The sequence below is a fragment of the Eubalaena glacialis genome, chromosome 9 (genome assembly GCF_028564815.1).
Source record: "Eubalaena glacialis isolate mEubGla1 chromosome 9, mEubGla1.1.hap2.+ XY, whole genome shotgun sequence".
NCBI lineage: Eukaryota > Metazoa > Chordata > Mammalia > Artiodactyla > Balaenidae > Eubalaena > Eubalaena glacialis.
In genome coordinates this window covers 54,975,244-54,989,295 of record NC_083724.1, presented here as the reverse complement: position 1 = coordinate 54,989,295, position 14,052 = coordinate 54,975,244, and the positions used below count along the sequence as shown (strand labels likewise).

The following is a 14,052-nucleotide window of genomic DNA, read 5'->3' as shown; positions in this document are numbered from 1 at the left end:
CCTTCATTTTCTTAATTCATTTAACTGTTTTACACTTTCAATATAATTTGCCATTTATGCATATGGTTTGTGTGCTGACACTCAATGAAAAGATGCTGAGTTGAACTTTTTCTTTGCTTTCTGTGTACTGTCCCAGGAGCAGGCTTCCTGGGTATGTCAGTGTGATGACAACATGGTTCAGAGACTAGAAACAGACTTCAAGATGACTCTTCAACAGCAGAGCACCCTGGAGCAGTGGGCTGCGTGGCTTGACAATGTGATGATGCAAGCACTGAAACCCTACGAAGGAAGACCCAGTTTTCCTAAAGCTGCCAGGCAGTTTCTGCTAAAATGGTCTTTCTACAGGTATCGTCTCAACTTTTCCTATTCTGCAATTATGTATGTACATGCTTCTCAGAAAAAAGGAAAGAAGGGAAGACTGTAGTTGGCAGAAACTCCCTGTTGTGATTATCTTCAACCCAACTCATGATTACAACATCATGGAATTGTACCAGGAAGCTTATGGAAATAAAATTTCTGCTAGGAAAAGAAAGGCTCTTATTCAAAGCCCTAGAAGTTCTCAGATGGAAACATCTGAGATTCCAGTCTAGATAATATGTTTAGCAACAGTCAGAAAAGGACTACAGTCCTCCTTCTGGCAAACGTGTATTATTTAGTCTTCTTTCTTGAGGCCTTACCACCACTCTTCTTCTTCTCTAGTTCAGGGATTCTCAAACTGTGGTTCCCTAGACCAGTAGCATCACTATTGCTTGGAAACACATTAGAAATGCATATTTGGGGCTTCCCTGGTGGCACAGTGGTTGAGAATCTGCCTGCCAATGCAGGGGACACGGGTTCGAGCCCTGGTCTGGGAAGATCCCACATGCCGCGGAGCAGCTGGGCCCGTGAGCCACAACTACTGAGCCTGAGCGTCTGGAGCCTCTGCTCCGCAACAAGAGAGGCCGCGATAGTGAGAGGCCCGCGCACCGCGATGAACAGTGGCCCCCACTTGCCGCAACTGGAGAAAGCCCTCGCACAGAAACGAAGACCCAACACAGCCAAAAATAAAAATAATAAATAAATAATAAATAAAAAATTTAAAAAAAAAACAAAAACATTAAAAAAAAAGAAAGAAAGAAAGAAAGAAATGCATATTTTCAGACCCCTCCCCAAAATCTACCTGAATCAGACACTGCAGAGGGGACGCCCAGCAATCTGTGCTTTTTAATGTATCGTCCAGGCAGTTCAGATGCATACTCAGAACCACCTAGTTAAGTTCTTAATTTGATCAATTACAATTGTTTTCAAACCTAGCTGCACCTCAGAATTAGTGGAAAGAAAAACAAAACAGAACTCCTAGGTATCTCCCAAAAACTACTGAATCAAAATCGTGGTGGTTAGAAAGTAGTGATTGGGAGTAGGGGTAATCAGAAATTTTTTTTTCAAAAAGCTTACTCCTGGTGATTCTAATGCATAGCCAGTTTAATATCGAATAATCTAGTAATACAAAATGAATCACTTTTTGACTAAAAGGATATATATAGATATATATAAATGTATGTTTTTCTAGACATAGAAGAACCCCAGGAGAGAAAGATTACTTGATATATGATATCAAATGTCGGGGTGAACCACTGACCATAGGTCTACTCCAGGGGTTAAAAACAGAACCTGTGTAAGTTGGCATATATACTATATATATGACATAGGATGGAATTGACAGAGTTCCATTTCTTAAGCTAAGTTAGATAAGTTATATTTTTGACCCCAGAATTTATTCTTGTGATGGGAGTTCATTTCTTTGCTTCTTTAGATAATGGGGGCCTCACTGGCTCGGGCCGGAAAGCCATGTCTACTTTGAGGTTTAGGCAGTCCCTAATTTAGTTCCTGTGCAACCATGCGCATATCAAAGTAGTGACTACAAGACATACCACTGACTGTGGCTATGGTACCCTATGGTCATCATCTGGACCTCAGTGGTGAGTCCAAAGCAGTTGTGAGGAGAGAAGGTATACAAAGAAGTAGCTGAGTTTAGAGACTAGCAGAAATTCTGAACCCAGTAAGCCCAAATTACAGGATTTCCATCTTGTTTTGACCACCTTGATAAAGATGGAACCAGAGATCTTTTAATTATGATGGTAGTTGCTTGGTTTTTATTGTGACTTCTTTCTTTCTCAACTGATTTGATCCAATTCTTATTTCTTAAACTGAAGTAGAGGTGTAGATTTGCTGTATATGTTTAATTAGGAGTTAAATTATCCTTACATCCTGAAAATCGTTTTCTAGTGTCTAGCCCAGGGTTAAATGCAGTGAAAGAAAGTCTACCAGTTTTGTGTTGTTGCTTTGTTTTTGTTTTGGGGATGGAATAATTCCACAGTTCTGTCTCTCATATATTTAGTGCTTTTAGTCCACATGATTTGAAAAGCACCTTATTAAGGTGCTGTCTAACTCTGTGACCCACTGATATGCTTCATTAAAGCCAGTCCTAGGTTTAGCTCTGGGTGTCAGTGAGCAATGTGTTGATGATATGAGTTTTCCTTTGATATACGGGGAAGATTTGGAAAACATTATCCCAGTATTCTCAAAGTAGATGTAGAAATTGTAGTAGTAATAGTAGAGTTCAAAATTTTAATTTGGGAACATTTCTTAAGAAGATTTCAGATATTTTCCCATTTGCTTGCAAGTTGATTTCATCCATTTTTTTTCCCTCAGAAAATCATATATATGGTATATGTGCTTCATGAATGATGAAACAGAAGTTATACTAGCTGTTGTTCCAAAACCTATATGCCCAAAAGCAGAGTGTATCCTCTATATCAGAAAAAAGCAAGGTTTTTTTTTTTCTTCTTACTGCTTTCTTATGTCATTACATCAGACTTGCCCTTACTCCTTCCTGAGGACTTTTTTTTCTATGTTTAATTGATATCATTTTAGAAATACACTCCTGGAGCCTTTGTCTCCACAGAGATTTGTTGCAGGTATCTTGACAGAAAATTACTTACTTGTATTTCTTGTTCTCTGCAGATATACAAACCCAGTAGATCATCACTTGCCTGCCCTCTGCCCTCCCTGAGTTGGGGATAGTTGGCTTGTTATTGTTAGACACTATTATGGTTATTATTTTCATTTCAAGAAGTCTTGAAGGCGCATACTTCAGTGCCACAGAAGGAAAGGTGTATTCAGACAGATGCATACCTCCTGCTGGTAGGCGAAGTCAATAGCTTAGAAATTTTAAGAGCCTCTAAAATCTGACCTGTTTTTTACCGAGGCATAAGAACATATTGAGTAATGAAAACTGCATTCACAAACAGAAGCAGAATTACAGAGTATTTTTTTTTTAATGTTTTTGGCTTTGTAATAAGAATTTGGCAGTCACATATATCAACCCTTCATTTTCTGAAGTTGATTAATCTGATAATTTCTAAAATTCTGTGTATATATTTATATGCATACAAATAAAGAAATGGGCTGGCAGAGAATCATGATAGCAGCAGTTGACATGTTGCTGCAAACACCCTCTGCTCCAAACGGGGGTCTCTCCTTGCCTAACCTGGCTTTGAATGGCTACTGCTGGCTCCCTGGGAGGTGGAAAAAATATCACCACCTTTCTTGGGCAGAAATGTCGAAGTTAAGTGGGCCATTTCTCAGCTTGTGTGTTTTGTGGATAACGGAACACAGAATTCCTCAGGGTCACCCTGAGGGTCAACCAAGTATCCCATTTTTAAAGAATGAAATTTATAGCTTTGATACAGTGACTTGAAAGGGGGCACAGAGAACCTAGTTTGCCTACAATTGAACAATATATAAATCTTCCAAAAAGTAATACTCTTTCGGAATCAGCTATAAGCACTGTTTGAGAAGAGAGTCCATGGTAGGGGGGAGGGGGTGGTCACAGGTGTGACGTTCTCATCTTTCTTCTTTGGAAGGGTGTGATGTATCCCCAAATACATAAAGAGGTGGATTGAGTATCATGTGTTTGGGGATATGTTTCAATTTCTACACCATGAGTTATAAAGATAAATACACAAAGGTATTTCTCATCCATTATAAAATAATTAACATTTATAACTCTGATTTTAAAAGGAGTTGAATTCATGGTAACTTAGCAACATGAAATTCAGTGGAGTCAATTTTGCAACATATCTTACAGAAGTCTGAATCAGACAATAGGTTTCCAATTAAACTGTTGTGTCATTTGATACTTGGCTTGTAGGGCAGAAGCCCAGCACAGAGAACATGAAGCAGACATAGCATTAATAATATAATTCAACTGATTCTTTTCTAAACATATGACAATAATTTCATAGCATGCTTATCAGTATTTTTAAAAATAACTAGGTATTTTAACTGAAGATCAGCACCCTTTTTTTTTCATTTTCCAACAGAATTTAGTATTACATGTGTACTTTATGCTGAAATAAGGTGATTGCCCAGCTGTCAAATAGAATCCAAAAGCCTTAACATGGCCTATAAGACCCTACATGGTCCAGCTGCTAGTGACCTCCAGGTCCCACCGTGTATTCTCTTTGCTCACGTCCTCCAGCCACACTAGCCTCTGGGCTGTCCTTGGAATAAAACAAATATAGTTCTGCCTCAGTCTCTGTATTTGCTCTCCTTTCTGCCAGGAAAGCTCACATGTTCACACGGCTCACTCCTTCACTTCAGTCTTGGTTCTGCTCAAGATATCACCTCCTCAAAAAGAGTTTTCCTGACACCCTAACTTCAAGTGCCGGCACCCATCACTCTCCAATCTCTTAACCTGATTTATTGTTTTTCATAGGGTTTATCACTACCTAACTTTATATTTTATATCTACTCTGTTTTTATCAACTGTCTGTCCTACTAGAATGTGAGCTCTGTTGAAACCAAATTTTTGTCTGACTTGCTCTAGAACAAGACCCTGGCACAGAGTAGGAACACAATAAATATCTATTGAATGAATGAATGTGAATTCTCTTGGAATAAAAAAATTGACTTTGCATTTTGTTTAATAATATCAGAAAGCTACTCAGTATGAATAGTCTTCTTAGTCATTTACATTATTTTAAGGGAAATATAAAGCCCTAAAAGTTGAATTTTGAAATATATATATAATTCATTCTATATCTGTGATATTTATCCCTGCAAAGATTTATTGACATTCAACCGGCCCAGGATTCTTCTATGTTACAATGAATATCTTCTTTTTAAAATAAACATTTTTTGGATTATGAAATTAGTATATACTCACTTTAGAAAATCTGGGAAATACAAATACTATAAAAAGAATAAACTTAAATCATCCATAATTTTACTACCCAGAAATAACTACTGGTAAAATGTTTTCTTTCAGTGTTATATAAAGTTGAGATCCAATCGTTTATCAGAGTTTATTATCTGTATTTTCCCCTTAACATTTTTCATTTAACATTATACCTTAAGCATATCTTAAGAAACAATTTTTAATGTCCTCACAATATTCCATTTTGTGTATGTCTCATACATTATTTAAACGTCCCATTTGTCTCTTATTCTTGAGCATTTAGGTGGTTTTTGGTCTTGTGATACAATTATAAAAAATACTGTAACAATTATCTTTGTATAAAGTTGCACATTTATCTTCAGATAAATTGAAATAAATTTGCACTTTTTAAGGTGACTAATACTATTTTAATGAAGTGTGCTATCTCGATGCTAATAAAGTATTAAACATTCCCATTTATTTAGGGATAGGATTTTTTTAAGAATTATATAGATGGTTTCTATGTTAAATGGGCTCATATTATACTTTTTAGTTCTTGCACTTAACATTATATCATTGACATCTTTCCAAGTTACTGCCTATATGTGTACTCTCCCTCATTTCTTTGAACTATTGTATAAATTTACATATATGAATGAACCATTTTTTTTACTTAGTATCCTACAAATGGATATTTAGTGTTGCCCCCTATTTTCTCACTAGTATAAATATTGCTGCAATTAATACTATCTTTGCTCATTTGTGTAAATTTCTAGAATTAGAAGTGCTAGGTGATCACACTGGTCAGAATGGCCATCATCAAAAAATTTGCAAACAATAAATGCTGGAGAGGGTGTGGAGAAAAGGGAAGCCTCATACAGTGTTGGTGGGAATGTAAATTGATACAGCCACTATGGAGAACAGTATGGAGGTTCCTTAAAAAAACTGAAAATAGAACTACCATATGACCCAGCAATCCCACTACTGGGCATATACCCAGAGAAAACCATAATTCAGAAAAACACATGCACCCCAATGTTCATAGTAGCACTATTTACAATAGCCAGGACATGGAAGCAACCTAAGTCCATCAACAGAGGAATGGATAAAGAAGATGTGGTACATATATATACAATGGAGTATTACTCAGCCATAAAAAGGAATGAAATTAGATCATTTGTTGAGACGTGAATGGACCTAGAGAGTGTCCTAGAGATTGTTCATACAGAGTGAAGTAAGTGAGAAAGAGAAAAGCAAATATTGTATAATAACGCATATATGTGGAATCTAGAAAAATGATATAGATGATCTTAGTTGCAAAGCAGAAATAGAGAAACAGACGTAGAGAACAAATGTATGGATACCAAGGGGGAAAGGGGTGGGGTGGGAGGAATTGGGAGACTGGGATTGACACATATACATTATTGATGCTATGTATAAAATGGATAACTGATGGGAACATGCTGTATAGCACAGGGAACTCACCTAGTGCACTGTGGTAACCTAAATGGGAGGGAAGTCTAAAAGGGAGGGGATATCTGTACGTGTATGGCCCATTCATTTTGTTGTGCAGTGGAGGCTAACACAGCTTTGTAAAGCAACGATGCTCAGCCATAAAAAGGAACGAAATTGAATTATTTGTAGTGAGGTGGATGGACCTAGAGTCTGTCATACAGAGTGAACTAAGTCAGAAAGAGAAAAACAAATAACGTATGCTAACACACATATATGGAATATTAAAAAAAAAAATGGTTCTGATGGACCTAGGGGCAGGACAGGAATAAAGACGCAGACGTAGAGAATGGACTTGAGGACATGGGCGGGGGGGAAGGGTAAACTGGGACAAAGTGAGAGAGTAGCATTGACGTGTATACACTACCAAATGTAAAGTAGATAGCTACTGGGAAGCACAGGGAGATCAGCTCGGTGCTTTGTGACCACCTAGAGGGGTGGGATAGGGAGGGTGGGAGGGAGATGCAAGAGGGAGGGGATATGGGGATATATGTATACATACAGCTGATTCACTTTGTTATACAGCAGAAACTAACACAACATTGTAAAGCAATTACACTCCAATAAAGATGTTAAAAAAAAGAAAAAAACACCGTCAGAGAGAGAGATAGCCTGCTTGTATGAGGGCTTATTTTCCGAGCTTTCCATCAAGGATCATGGTCTTGGGTTGGTTGCTCTCCAAAGCCTGCAAATAAAAGGTATTTTGTAAAAACAACAACAAGAAAACACTGCTAGGTGAAGGCATTTGTGCATTTTTAATTTCGACATGTGTTGCCAAATTTCCCTTCATAAATGTTTTGTGAATTTATGCTTGTAGAAACAGCAAATGAGAGTTCTTTCCCCATACCCTCTCCAACACTGATCTTTTAATGTCTTATAGTATAATAGATGATATATGGTATCTTACCTTTAATTTACATTTCTTTTAATTTTGAATAAGATTAGTCATATTTTTGTATACTTGTTAGCCATTAGTCTTCTCCAGGCTGTATTTTAAATAGCTGCTGTCTTTCTTCAGCAAGAGATGTGTACTTAGGAGTGAATATTCCACCCCATATTACTTAATTTTTCAAAATTATTTACTTCACATGATCAAATTTGGATGTATGTAAAAATGTTAGGCAACTTTTTATTGTTATTTTTATGTTGTTTTTGCTTTTGCTTTTTAAAGTAGAGGATTCTCTGCCTGTTAAAATTTGTTCCATAGGAAAATAAAGTTTAATTTCAATAGCTATTAAATTTATAATAATTATTTTTATGAATAGGTGATGTGTTACTGAATTATGGGAAAAGCATGCATCAAATTATAACAGAATTTTGTCATTATATCTTTGATATATAAATGAAAGTGTTAATTTATTTTTAGTGATTCTCTTCTAGAGTTCCAAACTTAAGGTATTCATTAAAGTATTTGACTCCAAGGAATCATTCACCAGTACTGCTTTTTATGATAATGAGTATATTATTAACTCCACCATATGGAATAGTGTAGTAATAGGTAGTTTTGCTTAAGATCTCACATACATTATCTCATTTGACTCTCAGGCTAATCTTGAACCTTTAAATATTGAATGACATACTCACAATCAAGATCACATAGTGGTTAACATGGATCTAACTCCAAACCCATGCTTTTTTTCTTTTTAGTAAATAGATCCACAGAATGAGAGACATCTGCCATCATCATATAGTAACACCTGTTCTTGCTGCCGTAGCCAAATGAGAGTCAGAAGCTCAGCTCCTCCTGTTCTGTGTATTAGGAGCATAATCACTTATATTTGAGTCTTGTTCTTTTCATTCATAAGTTTATTTCACAACCTTTAACGCATTTTATCCTTGAAATAATCACGCAAATTAGGTAAGACCAAAAGTACTGCTTTCACTTTCACCCAAAAGGAAAAACACTCTCATGGAAATGATTTTTTTTGAGATTGATAGTGAATTAATGAAGAACCAGGATCAGAATCCAGGGCTTTAGAGTTTTAGATGTACAAGGATGATCTGTCACTTGCCAAGTTGAATGTGTAGAATTTGATACATTACTAGCCTCTATATAAATAAGGTTGAAAATGAAACAGAAATGTACAGTCTTCTGTTTTTCCATCTGTCTGGCATTTTACAATTCTTCATTGCAAAATAAGGCCTAGGAATATCAGCCCATACATTTGTGAGATTCTATCTCCTCCTATCAGAGAATATAATGCCTGTTTTAGTTTGCGTAAGACAAATCTCTAGAAAAGGACACTAAGTGAAAGTGAGGAGAAACACACACACACACACACACACACACACACACACATCCTACCCTGACTCTAAGTTAGAAATATTAAAGAGATTTGAAGTGCATGGACAAGCTTAATAATTGACATGTCTTCAATGAGGCCAAAATTTTATTTTGACTGACTTCCATTTTGAGTATAATAGAGTGTATTGTTAGTACTTTATTAATAATATGGTTCAGATTTTGGTATTTTATAAATTAAACATTCATATTTTGCAAAGTTATGCATTTCTTAACTGATTTTATTATGCTATTTCTAATGGAAAAATCACCTTAATTTAATTTAATGGAAATCAGTAAGGAACTAGAATCACTTAATAAATTTGCCTTCCAACAGAACTTGCAGGGATCCCTGTACATAACCTCCTACATTCTACATTGCCACATCTGGGAACATTGCTTAGTATATATATATATATATTTTTTTTTTTTTAAATAAATTTATTTATTTTTGGCTGCGTTGGGTCTTCGTTGCTGCGTGCGGGCTTTCTCTAGTTGCGGCAAGCGGGGGCTACTCTTCGTTGCGGTGCGCGGACTTCTCATTGCGGTGGCTTCTCATTGCGGAGCACGGGCTCTAGGCACGCAGGCTTCAGTAGTTGTGGCTCACGGGCTCTAGAGCGCAGGCTCAGTAGTTGTGGCACACGGGCTTGGTTGCTCCGAGGCATGTGGGATCTTCCTGGACCAGGGACCGAACCCATGTCCCCTGCATTGGCAGGCGGGTTCCTTACCACTGCCCCACAAGGGAAGTCCCTGCTTAGTATATTTTGTAAACTTGGTCAAATACATATTTTTCTCACAGCATACCCCAGAGGTCGTTATCACTGAGAGATAGTGACACAGTGTTTACGCATCATCAACAAGACCTTCACTTTGAGTTGCTTTTTCTTATGGTGATGAGTTGTCAGCCTTCCAAAAATCTTTTTTATTCAATTCTGACCCCTTTGTGAATTTAATAGAATCAAAAGACTTGCCTATGACAGTAAAATCGTTTTTCCCAGTTAATACTTGTCTAGCTCTAATAAGGATCTAGTCAAGTTTCAGTGAAGATGACCTCTTTACCACTCTGTTTGAAAGAGTTGAGCCAACTGCTTTCAGTAGTGAAATTATTCCATGGCAGGTTGTGTGCTATACCAATCTTTTAGACCTCTAACTTCTTTTAAGAGGAAAATTAGATTGAACTCTAATCCTGCTCACTAACAATGGCTGCATATGTGTCTTTTCTCTTGGAACAGCTCAATGGTTATTCGGGACTTAACCCTCCGCAGTGCTGCTAGCTTTGGCTCCTTCCACCTGATTCGTCTGCTCTACGACGAGTATATGTTCTACTTAGTAGAACATCGTGTTGCTCAGGCAACAGGAGAGACACCCATAGCGGTCATGGGTGAGGTAAGAGAGGCTAAAAGAGCTATGACCCCACAGGGCTTTCTAAAAAGATCTGAATTTTATTTTAATCTAAATGTATTAATCATCAAAGCAACGGTTCCTAACCAATGAGTCTTGGACCCCAGAGGGCCTGTGTGGTTATTTCAGGGGGTCCTTAAATCCCTCTGTTCATATACATTTTCTTAGTCGAAGGTTCTAAAACTGTCGATTATATCATGTGAAAGTACATGGAATATTTCAATATGCTATAAAGGTGTCTATGTAAAAGAAAATCTTGAGAATCACTGAACTTTAAAAAATCCTTAATATTACTCAGCCATAAAAGAGAATGAAATAATGCCATTTGCAGCAACAGGGATGCACCTAGAAATTATCATACCAAGTGAAGTTAAGTCAGGCAGAGAAAGACAGATATTATATGATATCACTTATATGTGGAATCTAAAAAAAATAGTACAAATGAATTTATTTACAAAACAGAAACAGACTCACAGACATAGAAAACAAACTTATGGTTACCAAAGGGAAAGCAGGGGAGGGATAAATTGGGGGGTATGGGATTAACAGATGCACACTACCATATATAAAATAGATAAGCAGCAAGGTTTTACTGTATATAGCACAGGGAACTTGATCCAATATCTTGTAATAAACTGTATGGAAAAGAATTGAAAAAAAGTTTATAGATATATACACATATAAATATATGTATAACCAAATCACTTTGTTGTATACCTGAAACTAACACAATATTGTAAATTAGCTATACTTCAATTAAAAAAAAATCCTTATTGACTGGAAAATAAGAAAGATTGATGCTTCTGATAAGGCTAAGGGCTAGGAACTCAGAGGAAAAAGTTAAATATGTGTTTTGTAGACTCTTTTTCCAAGTGCCCAAGAACAAAATGAAGGATAATAACAATGATGATGAAAATGATAGCTAACATTTTGGGGGCGCTTACTATGTGTCAAACACAGTCCTAAGTCCCTTATGTATAATAAAGCATTTAACACATACAACAACTCTTTGAGATAGGTGCTACGTTATCCTGTTTACAGATGAGAATCTGAGGTTCAGGAAGAAAGCTAAGACACAGAGAGATTAAAGGGTTACATAGCTAGCAGACAGTGGAGACCTGTTTTGAATATTCAGTCTGATTTTCATACCCATGCTCCTAATCACTAAAGGTGTAGGAAAAAAGTTCTCTTCTTCTTAGTTTCTGGATAGTGTCAAAACATGTCGTAAAGCTAAAATGCTGAAGTTAATATACACAAGGGCTGGTTAATATAATGAGGGATAGATGCACATGCACAAATGATTCAGCCCTGGCTCACTTTGTTGTATTGAACTGGGTTTTGATTGAATCCAGATTTTGCTGGATTATGCTAGGTTAGGCAATGTTACATATTACTGCCCAAAGCAGTCAAGAAGACATGTTCACTTTTAAGCTATGTGTATGTGCTTATTTAAATTAAAAAAGTAAAAATAAATATTAGATGCTTTTCCTAGTTTAATAAATATGATAAAGGTATAAATTTAAAAATATATTAAAATACCTCAAGGACCTTTATAAGTATTCTAATATAAATAAAATACATGTGACTTTTATTCAGAAAGTTGGTTAAAATATTCTTCTTTCCCTCTTTAAAATCCCTTGCTGTATGCTGATCTATATGTGTTTGTATGTTTCTTAATGGTGATTGTGCCTAAATGATGCCAATTATGTGTATGTGAGATTAAGCAAGATTCATTTTAGCTTTTAAATTACAGGCAGGACCTCATCATTGACCAAAACAATCTGGACTTTTCTTAGATTTGACTTCCCCTCAGTGCCTCTTTCCTTAGTTCTTTTATAGATGCCTGGTTGCAAAATGCCCAGTTGGCAAGTAGATTAAATACGATAAAATTTTTTAACTCAGGGCTCAAAACTTCTGAAATAGACATGCCTTTTGGTATATTTAACACATTTGGCAACTACCTCATATGCTCCAGGACCTCTTTAACAGGATAACCAGGATAATGATAAACAGCGATTCTCATTAACACCATGTGGCTAATCCTGATGCGTGATCTCTGCTTCCCTTGCATCTCTAGGGAACAAAGCCTGTGGCCATGAGCCAGTGACACAGTGTGAAGACTTAGCGACCTCCTCATATGCTAATACAAGCAGTACTGGCTCACCAGTATTAAAATGGCATTATGTAGTCTATACTGCCAATTAATCATTCTAATGATTTAATTGACATTCTTTTTTACTATATGTAAACAATGTAAATGAATAAGACAGATTGCCACATGATTCAAAGATATAATATAAATAAAGTCTAGCTCAGAAAATAAGGTATAAATACCTTCTCTAAGATCAAAGATCTAAGCATACCTCTTGATTTCTTTGCTTACTATCTCCTTACCCAATTTATAGGAAAATCCTTTGAGCTGTCTTTGCTCATCCATTATTCAGCCCAGCCCAAGTAAAGCTAATTTTACAGGCTTGATCTCCCCATAAAACATTGATGCCTCATAGACCAATTGGCCATTATAGACCTGTTGGCCATGGTCATATTATCATGTCTAAAATTTCTTGATTCTTGGGAAAAGGAGAGGAAATTCAAGAGAAAGGAAGGCTGTTTTCTCCTGCATCTCTCACGTGTTATCCTAAGCCTACCCTAGAAATGAGATTGGAGGTAAAAAAGGCTTTCGTGTGTCAAGCCTCAGCTGCATTCTTAGCTCCTTAAATGACTTCCCTTTCCAAACCTCAAGTCCAGAAGTGCCTGTGTATATAATGGGAGCAACACCACAGGCCAAAATCCATTGAAATCCATAAAAATCACCATTGCCCTCAATTGCAGCAAGTGGTTTTCAATCAACAGTAACAACAACCACAAAAACAATAATAATTGTCACTATTTATTGAGAATTTATTATACCCTTAATGAAATTAAGCTCTTGATCTATCTACTAATGGTCCTTTCTCAGTAAATGGTACCCTCCCTGTCCATCCTGTTGGATATGTGAGCATCATCTTTATGTATCTTTCTGTCTTGACCTGCATATCCAGCCAGTTACTAAGTCTGCCCTTTCCCAAACTCCCCATAGTGCAGTCAGTATCATCTTATGAAAATGCAAACCTGATTGTGTTATCCACACTTAAAACCCTTTAGTGGCTTTTTCTTCTTCTACTTAAGGAAGAAAAGTCTTTCCTTGGTATAAGATCTGGCCCTGTCTCTCTGATCAACCTCACCCTCCCTCTTCCAGGTCCTTCTGCTGCAATCACAGTAGTCTTTTCTCTATTCTTATTCACCAAGCTTTTCTCATCATTGGACCACTGTGTAAACTGTTCTTTACCTGGAACCCTCTGCCTGACTCTCCTTGTCCATTCTAACTCCTTCATGTCTTAAATATCAGTTCCTCGAGGAGGCCCAATTTCCCCCAGACTACGTTAGATACTCCTTTTCTCTCTGATTTGTACTTTTACTTTTCATTCTAGAACCTACATAATATTAATTGCGTGATTCTTTGTATGATTTGTGTTATCGAAGATTTAATGCCTGGAAATAATGGAGAACTTTAAGTTAGAAGAACTAAACTCTACTTATAGTTCTGTCATTTATGGTAGTATAATCTTGGGCAAATCGTGTTCACTTTTGTTGGTTCTCAGACTTATCTCTAAAATTA

At 36.6% G+C, this 14,052-nt stretch overlaps 1 protein-coding gene across 6 annotated transcripts in view; it reads left to right on the top strand.

Moving 5' to 3' along the window:
- RFX3 (regulatory factor X3) overlaps nucleotides 1-14,052 on the top strand; it is a 289,898-nt gene that overhangs the window by 257,224 nt on the left and 18,622 nt on the right. For 4 of the 6 annotated variants that reach the window (XM_061201235.1, XM_061201231.1, XM_061201232.1 and 1 more), the window contains 2 exons: nucleotides 137-345; nucleotides 10,226-10,379. In XM_061201235.1, coding sequence (XP_061057218.1) covers nucleotides 137-345; nucleotides 10,226-10,379 — 363 coding nt within the window. Of the gene's footprint in view, nucleotides 1-136; nucleotides 346-10,225; nucleotides 10,488-14,052 lie in introns of those variants that run through there. The other 2 variants (XM_061201234.1, XM_061201236.1) reach the window with 2 other exon arrangements.